Raw genomic sequence first — 22,765 nt, 5'->3', positions numbered from 1 at the left:
TAAAATTACTTTATTATGATCCGGCATATGGTAAGTTCCGGCAGATGGTAAGTTCACAAACCAAATCGCAAAGGGAAACTTGGTTAACTATCCCAACTATTTTCTATTTGTATTTCACTGTGAGAACATATGTGTGCTGACGTTAGGAGCCACAAATTCCAGTAACACTTCTGGTGTTTTTAAATATTAAATTCAATTGGGCAGCACAGTAGCACAGTGGTTAACACAGTTGCTTCACCGCTCCAGGGTCCCAGGTAAGATTCCCGGCTTGGGTCACTGTCTGTGCGGAGTCTGCACGTTCTCCCCGTGTCTGCGTGGATTTCCTCCGGGTGCTCCGGTTTCCTCCCACAGTCCAAAGGTTAGGTGGATTGGCCATGATAAATTGCCCTAAGTGTCCAAAAAGGTGGGGTTACTGGGTTACGGGGATAGGGTGGAGGCGTGGGCTTAAGTAGGGTGCTCTTTCCAAGAGCCGGTGCAGACCGGATGGGCCGAATGGACTCCTTCGGCACTGTAAATTCTATGATTCTATGAAATGTTTATAAAGAAAAGAAAACTTATGCACACACTATTACATTTACACAGTTAAAATTTGTCTTACAGGACATTCACCCCCAAAAGATTCCTACTTGGTTCGACTCACAAATAAACATCCCTTTAGCAACAGTCCTTATAGATATTTAACCTATTAAAAAAATCCAGTAATATTGCCACAAAGTACACACCACTGTTGCTGGAGGGAAGAGGTGCCACGGAACTTCTTTCTCACTCTCGCTTGGCTGTGGAAATTCAAGACTTTAAGACAAAACCCTGCTCCCTGAAAGAACAGGCAGTCTCTTTTCTGAGTTGGCTGAAAACTGCTTCATTTTGATTCTTTTCACAGCTCTCTCCCAGCACAGAGCACAATCCAGGAGATATTACATGGTCAAACCCTGACACAGCTCCCAATCTTTAAATATGTTATTTTCTCTTTCATCTTTTCCCATTGTGCTTATCCGTCTTTAAGATTTACCTTTCCCAGAAAATAGAAATCTTTTACGTTCTTCTTATGACTATCGGGTAAAATAATATTTAATAACCGTGCCATATTTATTTCTGACCTTTTTAAAGTTGCAAATCGCTTTTTACTTCCCTTTGAACTTTTAAAAAATTCACTTTGCAGGATGAGAGTGTTGCTGGCTGGGCCAGCATTTATTGCCCATCTCTAACTGCGCTCCATTTCAGAGGGCATTTGAGTTGACAATTAAACACAACAAATCTTCTTTAATCCCCCATTACAAATTGCTACCCATGTCTTATTTACCTGTAGAACATCCAACTCAACCTTTTTCGTTTCAAATGCCTGCCTTTCACACATAGGCCCTTTGATGTTTTGAACCTTGCAGCCCAACTTTCTTTATTTTAATAAATTAGTCACTCACACAGACCGATCCCACAACAGATCCCACAGAATAACACAACAAATCCCCCAAATATTAAAGTACTAAGTTTTCTGCTCAATATGAACACTCAATGCATTTGTCGGCCATCACTTTGCCAGCTGTTTTAATATATTCAATCTATTTATTTTAAAATGGCTGACAAAGCAATGACATAGGAATATGTAGGGGGGGTCATGTACTAATGTTCGCTACGACTTCTTTAGCACCTCCTCTACCACCTAAAAGGACAGGGCAGAAATACATGAGAACACCACCATTTGCAAGTTCCCCTCCAAGGTATTTATCATCCTGCCTTGGAAATATACCATTGTTCCTTCATTGTCACTGGATCAAAATCTTGGAACTCCCTACTTAGTAACACCATGGGAATAATTACATCACAAGGTCTGTCGTAATTCACCACCACATTCTGAAGGGCAGTTAAAGATGGGAAATAAATATTGGCCTGGCCAACCACACGCACTTTCCATGATTGAATAAAATGGAAAAATCTGCACCAAGTAATTTCTAAGCTTTAGCTTTGTAAGAGAAGTGTACAATAGTTTTGAAGACGGTAATATACAATCCAAAAGATGAATGTGATTAAATAATTGAAAACCCAGGAAGAATATAACCAAATCTCCATCCCAGCATCTGAGTTCACATGATGATTAGCAACTGTCAGAAACAGTGAGACCAACCTTCCATGTTACTCCGAAATGAATTTTATCAGAGCTCAAACCTCATTAACCCAGTGAGGCCTAAAGTTCTGTCTGCGAAATAACAATACAAATTACACTACCAGGAGCAATAGATTGCTTTGCACTGTGTGAAGAATCATCTTTGGGTTGTGGGGGTGAGACCCACGCAGACACTGGGAGAATGTGCAAACTCCACACAGCCAGTGACCGGGGGCCCAGGATCGAACCCGGGTCCTCAGCCCCTTGAGGCAACAATACCAACCACTGCGCCACGGTGCTGTCCTAAATATGTTAAACTGGATAGAACACCACAAAAGAAAAGTGATTCATAGTATATTGCAAAAATACTCAACAATATCTCTTCATTTTCCTCTGATATCCTGTGGGATATCAGAGCTTCCCTTCCTTTTACTTGCATATTTCTTCTAAATATTAATTCACACTGTGGTATGAATTTAGGGACAATTGTATCCAACAATTTCTCACCAAAATCCCCATTATTCATGTGTGAATTGCTGGGAGCTAATTCTTTCCAATTACCAGGGGCACTGGCTAGCAATTAGAAGCAGACACCCATCTGACTTTTTGTTTTTATAAACCAGAAGTGCCGATGCAATGTCCCCAAATGCTATCCTGTCAAAAATCAGCTGACTGACCATATACAGCAATTGATTATGTAACTTTCTGGAGCTGTATGCTGCAGCTTTTGGAGCGGAAATTAGAAATGAGTTGTATGTAGAAAATAAAATATTAAATGCCATGTACATAGGTATTAGGGCTGCGATAAATCAGATTTTGTTTTGGGGAACTTTGTGGAGATTCAAAGCTTTTGATTCAGTTGAAATTGAGTAAGAATTGAACTGAAGGAAGTAGAAATTTATCTGGGATATACCTGGATAAACAGGAAACGAAGCCTTCATGCTGCTAGCCCAGCATATAATCAAGAAAACTTTCTTAAATGAATAAAGCTTCAAAGCATGATAATGGTACATATAAAGTATGCACAGAATTTAATATGAATTGTGCTCATTTCTGGCAGGGTCATGAAAAATGCGCCTTGTTCATCCTTGAGAAGATGGATGGTGCAAGCTTTATTAATGCAACAAACAATGCACTGCAAACGTAAGTAGTAATTGTTTCTCAGTAAATTTACTTCTTTGAAAAAATAATTTCAAAATAATTGTAGCTATTTTGGAGAGGGAAATTTTCAGAATACAAATGGTGGCGCACAGTGGTTAGCACTGTTGTCTTACAGCGCCAGGGACTCGGGTTCAATTCCCGACTGTCTGTGTGAAGTTTGCACATTGTCCCCCATTCTGTATGGTTTTCCTCTGGGTGCTCTGGTTTCCTCCCACCATCTAAAGATGTGCAGGTTAGGTGGGTTGGCCACGCTAAATTGCCCCTTAGTGTCCAGGGATGTGCAGGTTAGGTTATGGGGATAGGGTGGGGTGGGTGGGACAGTGAACCTGGATAGAGCGCTCTTTCAGAGGGTTGCTGCAGACTCGTTGGGATGAATGGCCTTCTGACGAATCGAGATTCTATGATTCTATTCCAACAAACTCAAAAGCGCATAGGAAATCTTTACATTAGGCAGCGGTAACATTTGTAAGCAGAATTAGATTGACTTCATGTCAAGGTTTGGACAGCACAATGTACCAGCTTGATGTTATATTTAATGCCAAAATAAGCTTCAGACTGTATAGCCATTCTATGACCAAGACTGTCCACGATCAACTCTGCCCTTGTGTCAGCTGCTGTTGAAACCCTTGTCCATGCCTTTGTCATCTCTAAATTTGACTATTCCAATCCTCTTCTGCCCTTTTTCTTTATTTTTAGAAAATATTTTAGAAAGGCATTTATAATTTTAACATTTTAAACAAAGAGATGCAACAAACAAAAAACCCACAATAACATAATCATTTCCCCCCAAGCCTATCCCTAACTATCATGGTCCACCTTCCCAATCCCCCCTCCCCTTGCTGACGGTCAATTTTCCTTGAAGAAGTCGATGAACGGCTGCCACCTCCGAGCGAACCCCTGTAATGAACCCCTTAAGGCGAACTTGATTTTCTCCAACCTAAGAAACCCTACCATGTCGCTGACCCAAACACTTGACTTTTAAGGCTCTGAGACCCTCCAACCCAATAGAATCCATCTCCGGGCCACCAGGGGGGCAATGGCCAAAACGGCAGCCTCTCTTTCCACCCTCCCCAGGCTCCCGGATCTTCTGACACTCCAAATATTGCCATCTCTGGACTCAGAGTCACCCTCCCTTCCAGGACCTCTGACATGACACCCGCGAGCCCCTGCCAAAAGCCCCTCAACCTCAGACATGCCCAGAACATATGCACATGGTTCGCAGGACCTCCACCACAGCGTCCACACCTGTCCTCCACCTCCTCAAAAAACTTGCTCATCCGGGCCACAGTCATATGAGCCCTCTGGACCACCATGAATTGGATCAGGCTAAGCCTGGCACACAGCGAAGATGCATTGACTCTCCTCAGGGCCTCCTCCCATAGCCGACTTCCATCTCGCCTCCCACTCTTCCTCCCACGTCCTCTTCACCTCCCCTACTGGAACTCCTTCCCACTCCATCAGTTCCTTATATATTTCCGAGACCTTTCTCTCCCCAACCCGTTTTTGACATCACCTTGTCCTGTAGCCCCCTTAGTGGGAGGCGCGGGAAGCCTGGGACCTGCCTCCAAATAAAGTCCCGCACTTGCAAGAACCGGAACCCATTCCCACCTGGCAACTCGAACTCCTCCTCGAGCTCCTCCAAACTCGGGAAACCCTCCTCAATAAAAAGATCTCCGAATCTCTCGATCCCTGCCTGCTGCCATCTCCTAAAGCCCCCGTCCATCCTCCCGGAGCGAACCGGTGGTTGTCACAGATCAGTGACCATACCGACGCCCCCTCCAGTCCCATGTGCTGCCTCCATTGTGCCCACACCCTTAGAGCGGCTACTACCACCGAGCTTGTGGAGTACCGAGCCAGCGAGAACGTTCTGCCCTTTTTCTAACTTGCACCAAATCCTGCATACCCAAGATTTCTGTGCACATGTCCTACATTAGTTCCTGGTCCAGCAACAGCTTGATTTAAAATAATTATTGTTTTCAAATCCCTCCAAGGCCTTTACTATAACCTCCTCCAGCCTTACAATCCTCTGAGATCTCTACGCTCCTCCAATTCAGGTCTCTTGCTCATCCCCACATTTAATTGCTCCACCATTTACGGCCTTCAGCTGGCTGGGCCCTAAACTCTCGAATTCCCTCCCTAAATTTCTTAGCCTGTCTGTCTACCTCTCTTTCTTCTTCTATGATACTTCTTAAAATCTAAACCTTTGGCCAAGCTTGGGTAGTTTCTCAACATTAAAGGTGCAATATAGATGTAAGTTGTTGTTGTCATTATCTGATAAATGACCTTCCTTCCAGAACATTACTGTCTTTTGTTTTTATTTGCAGTTTTCATCAGACCCATGATGAAAATGGGTATTGAGGGTGGGGTAGAAAATGTAAAAATTATGCCGTAGTGATATCTGAATGTTGCATATGAACATGCAAATTAGGAACAGGTGTAGGCTACTCAGCCCTTTGAACATCCTTCACCACTCAATAAGATTGTAGCCTCAATTCCACATTCCCACTTATCTCTGATATCCTTTCACCCCCTTGCTTCCTACCTTTGCTTTAAAAATGTTCAAATACTCTGCTTTCAGTATCTTTTGAGGAAAAGGGTTCCCTGGACTGACAACCCTCTGAGAGAAAGAAATTCTCCTTATTTCTGTCCTAAATGGCTGACCCCTTATTTTTAGATAGTGAGCCCCCAGTACAAAGTTCTCCCATAAAAGAAATCATCCTCTCCACATCAACCCTGTCAAGGCCCCTCAGGAACTTGTCTATTTTGATTAAGTCTCCTCTTAGTAGTCTAAATTCCAGCAGGTACAAGCGTAACCTGTCCAATCTTTCCTCATTTGACAACCTGCCCAGTCCAGGTGTTAGTTTAGTAAACCTTCTCTGAACTGCTTAAGGAGACCAATACTGCACACGGTACTCCAGATGTGGTCTCATCAATGACTTCTGTATCTGAAGCATAGCCTCTCTACTTTTGCATTCAATTCCCCTCACAACAAATAATAACATTCTAATAACCTTCCTGATTACTTGCTTGACCTGCATACAGGCCTTTTGCAATCCATGCATTAGGTTAACTTGATCCCTCAGCACCTCAGAGCTCTGCAATCTCTCACTGTTTGGATAATATGCTTTTTTATTTTTCCTGCCTAAATGGATAATTTCCCACTTTCCCACATTATCTTAAACTTGCCAGATCTTTTCCCTCTCATTTAACCTATCTATATCCCTTTGCAGCCTCCTTGTGTCCTCTTCACATCTTACTACCTTACGTATCTTTGTGTCTTCAAGTTATTTATATAAATTGATCTCTGTAGCACACCATTTGTTACATATTGCCAACCAGAAAAATACCCATTTACACCTCCCCTCTGTTTTATTTTCATGTATTTTATTGCAAACATGTATAAAAACAGGTTACAGCAAGTAAACACCCCAAGAAACATACTTCCCAGTAATCGACTTGTACAGTCTGTACAAGTTTTTCCCTTTTTTCACCCCCTCCCCCGCGAGGAACAGCTCCTCAAACACGGTCACAAACAACCCCCACCTTTTCTCAAACCCCTCTGCAGAGCCCCTTAACTCATACTTTATCTTCTCCGACCGCAGGAAGTCGTACAGGTCACCAAACCAAGCCGCTACCCCCGGTGGCGATGCCGACCGCCACTCCAACAAGATTCACCGCCGTGCAATCAGAGGGGCGGAAGTCACGACATCGGCCTTCCTTCTCTCCATGAGCTCAGGGTTCTCTGAAATCTTAAATATCGCCACCAAAGCATCCGGATCCTCCACCTCCCCCACTGTCCTGGATAGGACCGTGAACGTTCTTTTCCCCCCCCCCCCCATCCCCAAAGAATCTTTCCAATTTTTCACAACCCCAAAGCATGTGCATGTGATTCACTGGTCCCTGCCCACACCTCTCACAATCATCTGCTACCCCTTAGAAGAACCCACTCATTCTCGCCTGAGTCATATGCACCCTGTGCACCACCTTAAACAGTATCAGGCTCATCCTAGCACTGGAGGAGGTCCCATTTACCCTGCGCAGTGCCTCACTCCATACTCTCCAGTTGATCTCCCCTCCCAACTCCCCTTCCCATTTCTCCTTGATCTTTACCACCTGTACGCCTCCCTGCTCCAACCACTTGTATATATCCCCAATTCTTCCCTCCCCTTCCACATCCGGAAGCAGCAGTTGCTCCAGCGAGGTGTATCCCGGCAACCTAGGGAACCCCCTCCAGACTTTGAAGTCCCTAACCTGCAGATACCTGAGCTCACTACCCCTCGGCAGCTCTACCTTCTCTCTTCGTTCCTCCAGACTGGCGAACCCTTCCTCCAAAAACAGATCCCCACCTTGACCAACCCCACTCCTACACTTTCTGTATACACTATCATCCGTCTTGGCTCAAACCCATGATTCTCGCACAGCAGCGTTAACACCGACATCCCCTCCTCCCTAAAATGCCTCCTCAACTGATTCCAAATCTACACCATGAACTGCACCACCTGGCTCCCTGAATACCTACTCGTGCCACTGGCAACGCTGCCGTCACCATATCACTCAAACTGGACCCCTACAAGATTCCTCCTCCATCCTAACCCACTCTACCCCATCTCCTTCCCACCATCACCACACCTTATCCACATTCGCCACCCAGTAATAATGAAGCAGGTTCAGCAACGCCAAACCCCCCCTGCTGCCTTTGTAGCAGGGTTCTCCCGACCCTCGGCACCTTCCCCGCCCATACAAAGTCCAAAATAATCGTGTCGATTTTCCGAAAAAAAGCCTTTTGTATAAAGATTGGGAGAGCCTGAAAAATAAGTGCACTGTATTGACCTGAATGGTGTTGAGCTTGAGTTTTGTTGCTTGAGAATACCACGATCTGTATGTTTCCCTCCAAATCACACACCATCCTGACTTGGAAATTGCATTTCCTTCATCGTCTATTGCTAGATCAAAATCCTGCAACGACCTACCAAACAGCATTGCACTGGATCAAGAAGGCTCACCACCACTTTCTCGAGGGTAATCGGGGATTGTCAATAAATGCTAGCCTAACCAGCAATTCCTACAATCCATAATTGAATAAAAAATTGTTGGAGAGGAGAACTTCGGACTGTAGACTGTGTTGGATGTTCCATTGTTGTGTCCTGATTCAATGCTTGGGTCAGAGCGGAGTGATCCTTTCACATTGTTTTTTATTCTTTTTAACTAGTTCACTGAACCATTCTTTTCAATTCATTCTTGGGATGGGGATGTCGCTGGCTCCCTTGGTTAGCTATTATTGCCAATCTCTAATTGCCCTTGAGAAGGTGATGGTGAGTTGCCTTCTTGAATTGCTGCACTCCATGTGGTAAGATATACCCACAGTGCTGGTAAAGAAGAAAAACACTTATTCAGCCTGGAGCTGCATGCCAACTAGGCCGAGTGAGGGTACCAGGTTTCTTTCTCCAAAGGCCCTTATTGAATCAATTGAATTTTTACAATAATCCAATAGTTTAGTGGTCACCATTACAAATACCAGCCCTTTGTTTTACTCTGTTTTGTTTTAACTTAATTCAAATGGTGGAATTTGAACTCATGTTGTCTGGATTCTTAGATCAGGTGTCTGGTTTAACAGAACATAACCTCAATGTTACTGTTCTGGTAAGTCAATAACAATTTCAATTATTTAGAGCTAGATTTTTGGCCTCTACTGGGACCACGATCGCAAGCAGCCAGGGTCACAAAATAGTCCCACCAGCTGGCATGCCCGTTCCCTAGGTTCATCCTTCCTCCAGGCCATTTGTGCGGAGGTGGAATTGGGACAGAAAGGTTAATCCAATTATTTTGATCAACATAAATAACGAATTACAGAGAGGCTAATTCACCACACACAAGGTGGATAGCCGATTGAGCTCGTTAAGGACCTAATTAAGTCAATGATAGGAGGTTGGTCGGAATTAAGGCAGTTTCCCTTAAGGGATTGTCTCTTTAATTTGTCCTTCAGTTTATTTGATTTAGTTTAATTGGTTATTTATGTTGATAAAATTGGAATTTTTCAGTCACCCTTCTTATTCTGCACCAGTTAGGGGCCAGTTTAGGTGCTTGGAGATAGCACACCACAAATACCCAAGGGTCCAGCGCTCCAGGCGAGCCTAGAGACTCTCCCTGCCTGGAAGGCTGTGAGAACTACAAGAAGCTGCCCAGGAGAGGAATTCTCCCCTCACAGTGGTGGCCTGTTGCTGAGTTACTTTAAAGTTAAAGAAAAGTTTGGCGAGGGGATGCTCCCATATTGAAGCACCCAGTTTGTTACTTACATTCCATTACAGCTTGCTGTTCCCCTCAATCTGGAAGGGCTCTGGTCCTCCAGGTTTGAGACCATACCACTGCCTTAATTGATTGGAGAACTTGTCTCCATGCCAGTTAAGGGGGGAGGGGGTCGTGGTGGAGGATGGCGGAGAGATGCGTGGAATGGACCCATGAAAACCTAATGAATTACCATTTCCTCCACCATTAGGGATAGGTTCAGGACCCAGAACCAGTCCCTATTTCTGTTTCCCACCCCCAGGGAGACTGTCCAGCCTATAGCTTTAATATAGTAACTATCTTAACAAGCGACACAGGGGTCTTGATGCTGATTTGTCATAAAGAGTTTAGGAGCAAGAGGTTTTGATGAAGCTTTTGGAAGAGAGCAGAAGGTCATACATCTGAGCTACTGCCCGCTTACACAATTACTGTCTCACTTTGCCATATGCTTTGCTAATCCTGATTGTTTAGATGTATTTAGCTTACCCATCCTCTCACATGGCAGTGCTGATTTGTCACTTGTATAAGTAATATATTCACCCATCTGTATTTAAAAACTCATGACAGATCAGCACCACTCAAGTAAGAGATTAGGTAAACATAAAGTTGGTCAATCCTTATTGGTAACTCAAAAAATTGGCTCTTGATTCTATGGTAACATATTTTAAATGTACATTTTCAGACCTCTTCACATAGCTGCTCGGAATGGGCTCAAAAAGGTGGTGCATGATTTACTAAGCAAAGGAGCAAGTGTTCTTGCTGTGGATGAAAATGGTGAGTATGGGTTAACTTACTACTAATGTTGCTGCACTTGATTTATTCAATACCCTACCAGAAGTAACAATTTAATACTACAACACTTCTAAAAGTCTAACTGAAAGCACTCTTAACTTTGGCATGACTTAAAACAGTAGCAGCAGACATACTGAAAGCAAATTTGAGTTTGCTGTCTTACCTCCCTTTTTGTTTTTGCATAAGACTTATATACTAACCATTCCCTTGTCTGCTTTTGTGCCCAGGTCACACCCCAGCCCTGGCTTGTGCTCCTAACAAAGATGTGGCTGACTGTCTGGCACTCATTTTGGCAACCATGATGCCTTTCTGTCCTCCCAGCACAATGACGTCCTTCAGCATCAGTCTAATAAAAAATGACAGTCTGAACGCACCACTGTCCTATGATTCCCCTAATACGGGTAGCAACATTAATTCTTTCAACAAACAATTGTGTAACAGTGTAGGAAAAATGGATAGGGGTCAGGAAGATGACGATGAAAATGATTCAGACTCTGAGACATTCTGATTGATTTGGAAAGTTTGATATGTATAGGAAAAGTCTTGATTTGTTTCTCAGTTGAAGGATTACAAATTGATCAATCAATCACTGCATATTAAAAAAGCACTTACTTAAAGGCACTTTTCTTACAAGATTTAGGAGGAAAGGATAACCTTGGAGTTTTAATTTGTAAAGAGGATAATTGAGTAGGGCAAGTGATTTGCTATTGCTTAAATCTGCCAGAAATTGGTATTTTCACTGTCTCTGGGACATTTTATGCAAATTTGTGGTACTTGGGCATCAAATCTTGCTACTTGCAGTAACTGTGGAAATTTATGGGATTTGTTATGGGATACCGTGCTGTTCCATACCAAATTGCTTGCCCTACAAGATAGATGTTATGACTTGACAAATCAGCACAAACATGCATTTGCACTTCAATAAAGACTTGTGGTTGTAGAGTTGCTAGGGACTAACCGTATACCTGAGCCGTTAACTACTGATAAACCATGAATGACCTGTTCCAGATTGCAGTGTCAAGTATTCATAGATTCCAAGAAAACTTGATGGCACCATTTTATTTTAAATGTACCAGCGACTTTAGGCTAGTATTCTGTCAGCAGCGTGTGGTATTTCGTATCTTTTTATACAACCTCATTGGCAGCCTTTAAACAACGCATAGCAATTTTGTTGAAATCTACCCACCTGTAGGATGAAGAGAGAGTAACTGCCACAAAGAACTGTTCTGATAAAGTCTGCTTCATCTGCCAAAGCTTATGTGTTAAATGGACCCATTCTCTCACCTGTGACAGGGACAGAACAGGTGGAATGACAAGTTCTTTTTGTGTCTGGCCAACTCCGCCAAATGGACCAAATGTGCTACAGATTGGGACTGTTGCTGTTTTTGTTCTCTTAAAATTAAAGCCTTTTTAAAAATCATAATATATTTTCACAGCTACATTGAAGTAGCGTGTTTCAGTAAACAATGCAGTATTTGAAATACAAATAAAATGCATTTCACATATAAGTGAGATCTAATATTGTTAGATTAGAAATCAGCAAAATAAAGCTTCAGAATAATTTACAAAACCTCACATGGGAACGATTACATTGCTCAATGCAGTAGCTGAGCAATTACTGCAACCTCGCTACTTTGACTAAAAGCACTGAAAAACTTGCAAGAGACCTTAATTATCTTGTTACAGTAGTACTGTATATTGCTGTCCAAGCAGATAAATTTCAGAATAGAGACCTCTGATATGAAATTGCTTTAACGCAGTTAAGTACCATATCGTATTAAAGCACTGAAATTGAAGGACAAATGCCAAAAGCGATAGCCGTATATAGAGAAGATAAGTGTTTTGTTAACCAACTTTATTAAAGCTCAAGGCTGCAGTATAATTTCGGACCAATCTGTTTCTCCATTCTATTCACTGAAATGGAATCAGCTGGTGACTTCTCTATACTGTGGCTATTTTATAAATACATTATATTGTTTGTGTAATTAAAGCTGACTTATTTGATGAATCAGTGGAAAACAAAATTAATACATTTTTGTGCAAAATTTGAGCAGGTATTGAAGTACTTTTAAACTTTTTATAATTTTTAATATAAGCATAGAAAAAAGCCTGACAAAACAAATACTGGAAATTTGAAATCCATTGCATTGTGATTGGCAATCTTGTTAGCAAATAGTTTCACTTGGGTTGAGTTCAAATACTATTTTGGTTTTGTTGCATTATGAAATAGTTAGAGTGCCTTTCTGCCCATGACTACTTTCCAGATGGTTTCCAAATATCTTGTAGAATTTTGCTAATTCAGTAATATCCAAGCAATAATGTTAATTTAAATTTAAAATTTACAATGAATGTAAAATTTTCTTTTTAAAGGTCCAAAAACATCTGAATGAAGAGTGGTTTGTTCACCAAACCATCATGGATTGTTTTTGCAGTGTTGTAGGATATTTTAAAAGTGAAGTCTTGCTTAAAAGACTTGGCTGATCATAAATTGTTATTATTTGGAAAAGGGCATTTACAAATTAGACAATCTGACTGTGTATTTTAAAACCATAAAAACAATTATTTGTGGAAGCTGATGCAGTAGTCTATCCATTTACAACGCCTATATCTTCCATTTGGTAATCTCGTCTAATATGCTTTAGCATGTGCAATATGTCTTGTTACAGTATAGTGCAGTATCATGATACGGTGACAGTGTTATATTTTGTTTTATGCAGTGAATGTGTAACAATCTAGTGAAAATGAACATGTATGGTGGAAGCAATGGTCTGTGGAAATTTTATGTATTTGGTCATATTTCTACAGTTAAGGAGGGGTATGAAGCTTAAGACATTTTTTGATGTACTTCAAAACTGTTAAAGTATAAGAAATAAATCCAAATCTAAATCCAGCCTGGACCTCAAGCACACTTTGCTCTTAGACTTTTGTGAACTACTGAATGCTTCAGTGATTTGTAGAAGTACCTAACAGTAATTGTGAACTACTTTTTAAAATTAAAGCATTCAGATACTGTATATTTTTATGAAAATAAAGGGTACAGATGCTGATGCAACATGTTGACTTATGTCATCTTTCTTAAAATACTTTCTGAACTTAACTCCTGAATATCTGCAGCCAATAATTTTGATTAATTGATCTGTGGCTGGTTTCTCCGCTCCCCAAGTCATGTGTTTCTTGGCAGCGCGCTGTTCGTGGTGGCAGGATTCTATACTCGCGCCGCTTGTTAATAGGATTTCCCATTGAAGCCACCCCACGCCACCGGGAAACCCACAGCGGGGGTGCGCTGTTGGCGGCGAATTCAATTCCGTCCCTTTTCTCCTTTTTGCTGAGAAGCATACTGAAGCTGTTTTTAACCATTCATTTCTACTTGATGCTTAATCATAAAAAAAAATATTTGGGGTTAATTTTGAGGCACCTTACCAGCATTAATGAGTTGGTAACAGCCTTAAATGGGATTGGTAGCCTTGCCCCATGAAGTTAATGTCGACAATGTAGCCAACTACATTTTAAAAAGGGGCTTATCACTGGTTGCCCAGAATGTTTGCCCATTTCAGATGGTAGGCCCCTGTTAATGTAGAAACTGAGGTTCTCTGACACAAGACTATGACACTTGTGATCAGATCCATGGATGAAGAAAGAAAAAGAAGCTTTATTAAAGGAAGCCGTGAATTATTTTTGGCGGCCCCAGAAGAGAGAGTGTTCCTCCAAGGTCCCCAATAATAATCTGAGCTACTGTTGCCTGGGGACCCCACTCTCCATGATTGTGAACCCTCCCCCGCAACTTGTAACTTAAACCTTGCTGGTAATAATGCCTGTTTTGCAACCGGAAGCTTGACTGACAAATATAAATGAGGCCAGAATCTGAAGACCATGGGTCCACTTTGCTGCCAGAATGGGTGGCCAGCTAAAGCTGAAATCGATTACCCAAAAGTCAAAATCTACGTCTTTGTCTCTTGATTTTGAAGTCAAATAATTTTGAAATCCACCAAGGTCTGACTATTGATTTGTTTCTGTAACTTTGCATAAAAGATAAAGCTTTGTTGAATTAAATATTTTCATCTTGTAAGATATCATGAGATCCAGCAGTCATTTGTTACCTTGCTTAACTTTTCACTCTTAACTTGTTAGTCTAGGCAGTGAGTTTCGGCATGCTCTTAGGATGACAACATGAGTTGTTAATCAGGCAACAAAACTACTTTACACTCCAATTCAAACCCAAATGTTTTAAATAAAAACTTTGAGAACTATTGCTAGTGATAGTATTACATTAATTAGTGAGCAACTAATGCAATTTATGTTTCCATGAAAAATGTCCCAATAAAGTTGATCAAACTAGTAATTTGTGAGCTTTTTAAAAATAAATTTAGAATTCTCAATTCATTTTCTCCAATTAAGGGGTAATTTAGCATGGCCAACCCACCTACCCTGCACATCTTTGGGTTGTGGGGGTGAAACCCATACAAACACGGGGAAAATGTGCAAACTCCACACGGACAGTGGCCCTGAACCGGGATCGAACCTGGGACCTCGGTGCCCTGAGGCAGCAGTGCTAACCACTGCGCCACTGTGCTGCCCTCTGAAAGCTTCTAAGTAGAGAGATGTCCCACATGTCAATGAGGTGAACAAGATGCAATTTTGGCTGTACGCTCGGCAGTCATGAGACAGCCATGTTGGTGTCTTAGAATCATAGAATTCCTATAGTACAGAAGGAGGTCATTCTACCCATTGAGTCTGCAATGACCCTCCGAAAGAGGACCCCACCTAGGCCCAATCCCTCACCCTATCCCTGTAACCCCACCTCAGGGCAATTTTGCATGGCCAATCCACCTAACCTGCACATCTTTGGTCTATGAGAGGAAACAGAAGCACCCGGAAGAAACCCGAGCAGATGCTCGAGGAATGTGCAAACTCCAGACACCTGAGGTCGGAATCGAACCCAGGACTCTGGCTCAATGAGGCAGCAGTGCTAACCACTGTGCTGCCGTGCCGCAGAGTTACACTTCTGCTTTAGCTCAAGTTTGATGCAAGACTTGGTGAAGCAGGGGCTAGTAATCGCTACCTGGTGGATTCTTTAAGGGGCTGATTTGACAATTAAATTGCTACTAGTGTACATTAACATTCCTATGCAATACTGAAGGAGTACTCCGTTGTCAGAATGCCTTCTTTCAGATGAGATGTTAAACCAAGACCCCCATCTGCCAATTCAGATGAATGGAAAAGATGATAAAAAAACAGATTATTTGGTCATTATCACATTCCTGTTTGTAGGTGCATTGCAATCGTGACTACAATTCCATAAGTACTTCATTGGCTGCAAAGTGATTTGAGATGTCCAGTGGTCATGCAAAATTCTATATAAATGCAAGCTAAAGAGTGGCATGGTATTTTGGAGGATAATGCTTCATTTAATAACCTTTCCTTACAGCATCTATCTGAACAGGAGTAAGCATGTCATTGCTGACTAAAAGTGCTATTTAAAGATATATTGCCTTTTACAGTACACTTGCTATTGGAGGATTGAAGAGGACTTTTGAAATGTATCTGGAGACTTTCTGGAACTTTCTGTCAAAAATTCAACACTCTTATCAAACCTTATTTTGAATTCTCCGAGGACTTCATCTAAAAAGAATGAGTGTTGTGTTTTGCTACCTTATTGGGCATATTATAGGAAATGGGAGGAATGGAGTGCTTGGTCATCTGCATCTTGCTCGAGGTCCCCCTTGGTCTGCAGGAGGAATGGGAGGAGGGACATGGCCAAGGAAAGCAGTACCAGTTGCTAAAGGAGAGGGGGACAGGGAGGGCACCATAGACTGCTTCCCCTCTGCAGATACCGGAAATCTTTCTCTGTTTCTCCTCCAGTGCTGTGTCAGACATGAACACCCTTTCACTTAGTCCCTGAGCTTTCCAGAAACTACTGCTGTGCATCAGCTAGCCCATTCAACTTTGGAAGTGAGTTCATGCAGCCCATGTGTAGTCCTGTAAAAATAAAATTGCATTTATATCATTTGACTACTAAATTTGCAGGTGTATGCCTTTGCACTTCCAAGTAACTCCAAATTATGATGATTGGCAATTAAGACCAAAATTGTGTGTCAGAACAAGATTTTCAAACAGACTTGTCTCATTAGCACAACACCCATTTGGCACCTGTTTTCTCCCTTTCACCAAAATTATCCCCTGAAAATTAAGTTAAAAATGAACCAGGATAAGTATTTGAAGAGGGGGAATATAAAAGGGGAGGGGGGGGGGGCAGGGAAATGGGTTTTCAGGATTGAATGGTGTCTTGTGCTGTAGTTAATATAATTAAGGGAAATTTTCCCTGAGTCCGAGCCCAGAGAGTAGATTCAAAAGGAGCTGAAATAGAGATTATGACTGAGAAATGTCAAAACAAAACAAGCCGATTGCTCTTTGTGTGATTTTTTTTTTTTTAGTTTGGTTCAGGTTGGTCTGTGCCAACCATTTTTGATTCATGAAGTTTCAAGTATGGATTAGCTTCGCCCAAAATTCCCAGTCAGAGTTGTCACCTTCACATGGATTTGGAGTGTAAACTAGAATCCAAGGAATCATGTCCGATCTCCCTTTCCCTTTTAAAAGTGGCATAGACTGGTGAGCCTGATGCTGCCTTATACAGTGCAAGGAATTTCTGGCTGTTAAGATGATTATCAGTGAATTATAGTATTATTGCTAGTTGCAGATAGTGTTATAATTTTAGTAGGTCATAAAGTTCACTGTCTGAAACAAAGAACAAGAATGTTAATAACTACACTATCTATTAAAAAATCAGTTAAAGATGTAAAAGTACAATGAACACATTTTTAAAAAATATATATTTTTATTCTCCTTTTTCACATTTTCTCCCAAATTTGTGCCCATAAACAATAAGCAGTAACGAATATAATGTCAATCCCCATATCAACAACAACAATCCCATCCTCCCACCAACCTCCAAACGACTGCCTGCATGTTAACACAAACAAAAAGGAATCAGGAATCACCCATAGTCACCATTAACACATGCAGTCCTCCTCCCAACCCCCCCCCTAATGTTTGATATCCAATTCTTGAAAGTGCATAATGAATAACGCCCATGAATTGTAGAACCCCTCCATTCTTCCCCTCAGTTCAAACTTAACCTTCTCAAGAGTCAAGAATTCCAACAGGTCCACCCGTCATGCCAGGGCACAGGGTGGAGAGGCTGCTCTCCAGCCCAACAGGATCCGCCTTTGGGCGATCCGCACCCGTTTCCAACCCCGGCTGGTCCGACACCCCGAATATGGCCTGCCAAGGGCCCTGGTCCAGTTTAACGTGCACCACTTTAGAGATTACCTTAAAATCCTCCTTCCAGTAACCCTCCAGCTTTGGACAGGACTGAAACATATGAACGTGACAATGAACACACTTGGTTATGTTATAAACCAAACTTCTTATTTCAAATTTCCTTCTACACACATTAAATTCCCCCCCCCAAAAACTCAAGTCAGATACTTAGCATAAATTTAAAGATTAACCGTTTAGTCTGAGTGTTTCAAACATTTGAAAAGTGTTGAGATTTCTTGGGCCTTCCACTTCTGGTAAGGTTGGCCCTTCAAATCTCATTCAATCGTCCCAAAGATGTAGGGCTCGATTCTCCTATCCTGCGGTTTTGTACGCTCTGCAGGATCGGTCTGGTCTTACGACCAGAAAGTTGGCGCCGTCCCCGCACCGATCCTCCGTCCGGTGGGGGGCTAGTAGATTTATCTGTGGATACGGCCGCAGAACGGCCGGGTGCATGGCCGCGCATGCGCATAGAGGCAGCCACATGCGGACCCGGCCTGCCAAAAACTGCCGCAATGTAACCAGCCCAATGTAACCCCCAGACCACCCTCCACCAGTCCCCCCAGCCCCCAACGAAGGCCCCCAAAGAACAAAGAAAAGTACAGCATAAGAACAGGCCCTTCGGCCCTCCAAGCCTGTGCCGACCATGCTGCCCATCTAAACTAAAATCTTCTACACTTCCTGGGTCCGTATCCCTCTATTCCCATCCTATTCATGTACTTGTCAAGATGCCCCTTAAATGTCACTATCGTCCCTGCTTTCACCACCATCTCCTCCAGCAGCGAGTTCCAGGCACCCACTACCCTCTATGTGAAAAAACTTGCCTCGTACGTCTCTAAACCTTGCCCCTCGCAACTTAACCTATGCCCCCTAGTAATTGACCCCTCTACCCTGGGAAAAAGTCTCTGACTATCCACTCTGTCTATGCCCCTCATAATGTTGTAGATCTCTATCAGGTCACCCCTCAACCTCCGTCGTTCCAGTGAGAACAAACCAAATTTATTCAACCGCTCCTCATAGCGAATGCCCTCCGTACCAGGCAGCATCCTGTTAAATATCTTCTGCACCCTCTCGAAAGCCTCCACATCCTTCTGGTAGTGTGGCAACCAGAATTGAACACTATACTCCAAATGTGGCCTAACTAAGGTTCTATACAGCTGCAACATGTCTTGCCAATTCTTATACTCAGTGCCCCGGCCAATAAAGGCAAGCATGCCGTATGCCTTCTTGACTACCTCCACCTGTGTTGCCCCTTTCAGTGACCTGTGGACCTGTACACCTAGATCTCTCTGACTGTCAATACTCTTGAGGGTTCTACCATTCACTGTATATTCCCTACCTGCATTAGACCTTCCAAAATGCATTACCTAACATTTGTCCGGATTAAACTGCATCTGCCATCTCTCCACTCAAGTCTCCAAACGATCTAAATCGTGCTGTATCCTCTGACAGTCCTCATCGCTATCCGCAATTCCACCAACCTTTGTGTCGTCTGAAAACTTACTAATCAGACCAGTTACATTTTCATCCAAATCATTTATATAATATTACAAACAGCAAAAGTCCCAGCACTGATCCCTGCGGAACACCACTAGTCACAGTCCTCCAATCAGAAAAGCACCCTTCCATTGCTACTCTGCCTTCTATGACCTAGCCAGTTCTGCATCCATCTTGCCAGCTCGCCCCTGATCCCATGTGACTTCACCTTTTGTACCAGTCTGCCATGAGGGACCTTCTCAAAGGCCTTACTGAAGTCCATATAGACAACATACACTGCCCTACCTGCATCAATCATCTTTGTGACCTCTTCGAAAAACTCTTATCAAGTTAGTGAGACACAACCTCCCCTTCACATAACCATGCTGCCTCTCGCTAATATGTCCATTTGCTTCCAAATGGGAGTAGATCCTGTCTCGAAGAATTCTCTCCAGTAATTTCCCTACCACTGACGCAAGGCTCACCGTCCTGTAGTTCCCTGGATTATCCTTGCTACCCTTCTTAAACAAAGGAACAACATTGGCTATTATCCAGTCCTCCGGGACATCACCTGAAGACAGTGAGGATCCAAAGATTTCTGTCAAGGCCCCAGCAATTTCCTCTCTAGCCTCCTTCAGTATTCTGGGGTAGATCCCAACAGGCCCTGGGGACTTACCTACCTTAATATTTTTCAAGACGCCCAACACCTCGTCTTTTTGGATCTCAATGTGACCCAGGCTATCTACACACCCTTCTCCAGACTCAACATCCACCAATTCCTTTTCTTTGGTGAATACTGGTGCAAAGTATTCATTTAGTACCTCGCCCATTTCCTCTGGCTCCACACATAGATTCCCTCCCCTGTCCTTCAGTGGGCCAACCCTTTCCCTGACTACCCTCTTGCTTTTTATGTACGTGTAAAAAGCCTTGGGATTTTCCTTAACCCTATTTGCCAATGACTTTTAGTGACCCCTTTTAGACCTCCTGACTCCTTGCTTCCGTTCCTTCGTACTTTCCTAATATATCGCACAGGCTTCGTCTGTTCCCAGCCTTCTAGCCCTGACAAATGCCTCCTTTTTCTTTTTGATGAGGCCTACAATATCTCTTGTTATCCAAGGTTCCCGAAATTTGCAGTATTTATCCTTCTTCCGCACAGGAACATGCCGGTCCTGAATTCCTTTCAACTGACATTTGAAAGCCTCCCACATGTCAGATGTTGATTTACCCTCAAACATCCGCCCCCAATCTAGGTTCTTCAGTTCCCGCCTAATATTGTTATAATTAGCCTTCTCCCAGTTTAGCACATTCACCCTAGGACCACTCTTATCCTTGACCACCAGCACTTTAAAACTTACTGAATTGTGGTCACTGTTCCCGAAATGCTCCCCTACTGAAACTTCTACCACCTGGCCAGGCTCATTCCCCAATACCAGGTCCAGTACAACCCCTTCCCTGGTTGGACTATCTACATATTGTTGAAGAAGCCCTCCTGGATGCTCCTTACAAACTCTGCCCCGTCCAAGCCCCTAGCACTAAGTGAGTCCCAGTCAATATTGGGGAAGTCTCCCATCACAACAACCCTGTTGTTTTTACTCCTTTCCAAAATCTGTCTACCTGTAATCTGCTCCTCTATCTCCCGCTGGCTGTTGGGAGGCCTATAGTAAACCCCCAACATTGTGACTGCACCCTTCTTATTCCTGATCTCTACCCATATAGCCTCGCTGCCCTCGGAGGTGTCCTCCCGTAGTACAGCTGTGATATTCTCCCTAACCAGTAGCGCAACTCCACCCCCCTTTTACATCCCCTTCTATCCCGTCTGAAACATCTAAATCCTGTCCTTCCCTCAACCAGGTCTCTGTAATGGCAACAACATCATAGTTCTAAGTACTAATCCAAGCTCTAAGTTCATCTGCCTTACCCGTTATACTTCTTGCATTAAAACATATGCACTTCAGGCCACCAAACCCGTTGTTTACAGCAACATCTCCCTGTCTGCTCTTCCTCAGAGCCATACTGGCCCTATTCCCTAGTTTTCCCTCAATGCTTTCACCTTCTGACCTATTGCTTCAGTACCCACCCTCCTCCCATACTAGTTTGAACCCTCCCGTGTAACACTAGCAAACCTCGCGGCCAGGATATTTTTGCCCCTCCAGTTTAAATGCAACCCGTCCTTCTTATACTGGTCACACCTGCCCCAGAAGAGCTCCCAGTGGTCCAGATAACGGAAATCCTCTCTCCTACACCAGCTGTTTAGCCACGTGTTTAGCTGCTCTATCTTCCTATTTCTAGTCTCACTGGCATGTGGCACAGGGAGTAATCCCAAGATTACAACCCTAGAGGTCCGGTCTTTTAACTTTCTGCCTAGCTCCCTGAACTCCTGCTGCAGGACCTCATGCCCCTTCCTGCCTATGTCGTTAGTACCAACATGTACAACGACCTCTGCCTGTTTGCCGTCCCCCTTCAGGATGCCCGCTACCAGTTCTGAGACATCCTGGACCCTGGCACCAGGGAGGCAACATACCATCTTGGAGTCTCTTTCACGTCCACAGAAGTGCCTATCTGTGCCCCTGACTATACAGTCCCCTATGACTATTGCTCTTCTGCGCTTTGACCCTCCCTGCTGAACATCAGAGCCAGCCGTGGTGCCACTGCTCTGGCTGCTGCTGTTTTTCCCTGATAGGCTATTCCCCCCAACAGTATCCAAAGTGGTATACCTGTTCGAGAGGGGGACAACCACAGGGGATTCCTGCACTGACTGCCTGCCCCTTCTGGTGGTCATCTATCTCTCTGCCTGCACCTTGGGTGTGACCACATCTCTATAACTCCTACCTATGGTGCTTTCCACCACCTGTATTCTAGTAAGTGCATCTAATTGTTGCTCCAACCGAACCACGCGGCTTGTGAGGAGCTGCCATTAGTTACACTTGCTGCAGATGTAGTCGACCGGAACGCTGGAAGCGTCACAGCTTCCCCCTGACAGCGGAACGCCCCCCCCCCCCCCCCCCCGACTGTGGCGGCGCTGGACTCAGTCCGCAGCCACCATGCAAAGTTGCCGAACGGTGTGAGCACACGCGAGCGTGCCATCGGGGACTCGGCCCACCGGGGGCGTGCCTCAGGTGATGTCCACATTTGTGTGGACCAGCACTGATTGGCGCCTGGCTTCAGCCTCGCTGGGGAGGCCGGTAGATTCCGCGCAGATAGGTTGCAAGTAGGTTTACGACGTACCTTCGCGAGCGTCATTCAGTCCCGTCCATTTGGGCGGGGTTCCGACTCCGAGGTCTTGTGAGATTTCAGAGAATTCCGGGAGGCGTGGAACCTGTTGGGAGGCTCGCTGGAGGCCTTTCCCGGCATTCACCGGCCGTGTTGCGCTCAAGCGAGAGCACAACACGGCTGGAGAATCGCACCCAGAGGCTTTCAGTTAGAACATAGAACATTACAGCGCAGTACAGGCCCTTCGGCCCGCGATGTTGCGCCGACCTGTGAAACCACTCTAAAGCCCATCTACACTATTCCCTTATCGTCCATATGTCTATCCAATGACCATTTGAATGGTGTTGGCGAGTCCACGACTGTTGCAGGCAGGGCATTCCACGGCCTTACTATCTGAGTAAAGAACCTACCTCTGACATCTGTCTTATATCT

General features: G+C 43.7%; 1 protein-coding gene across 13 annotated transcripts in view; it reads left to right on the top strand.

Moving 5' to 3' along the window:
• LOC140392940 (serine/threonine-protein phosphatase 6 regulatory ankyrin repeat subunit C-like) overlaps positions 1-22,765 on the top strand; it is a 361,058-nt gene that overhangs the window by 332,299 nt on the left and 5,994 nt on the right. For 8 of the 13 annotated variants that reach the window (XM_072478764.1, XM_072478782.1, XM_072478729.1 and 5 more), the window contains 3 exons: positions 3,159-3,241; positions 10,224-10,315; positions 10,561-14,403. In XM_072478764.1, coding sequence (XP_072334865.1) covers positions 3,159-3,241; positions 10,224-10,315; positions 10,561-10,841 — 456 coding nt within the window. In that variant the 3' untranslated portion in view covers positions 10,842-14,403. Of the gene's footprint in view, positions 1-3,158; positions 3,242-10,223; positions 10,316-10,560; positions 14,404-22,765 lie in introns of those variants that run through there. The other 5 variants (XM_072478816.1, XM_072478806.1, XM_072478824.1 and 2 more) reach the window with 5 other exon arrangements.

The sequence above is a fragment of the Scyliorhinus torazame genome, chromosome 2 (assembly GCF_047496885.1).
Source record: "Scyliorhinus torazame isolate Kashiwa2021f chromosome 2, sScyTor2.1, whole genome shotgun sequence".
Lineage (NCBI taxonomy): Eukaryota > Metazoa > Chordata > Chondrichthyes > Carcharhiniformes > Scyliorhinidae > Scyliorhinus > Scyliorhinus torazame.
The sequence above is the reverse complement of the archived record's forward strand: the minus strand, read 5'-3'. Positions and strand labels throughout refer to the sequence as shown.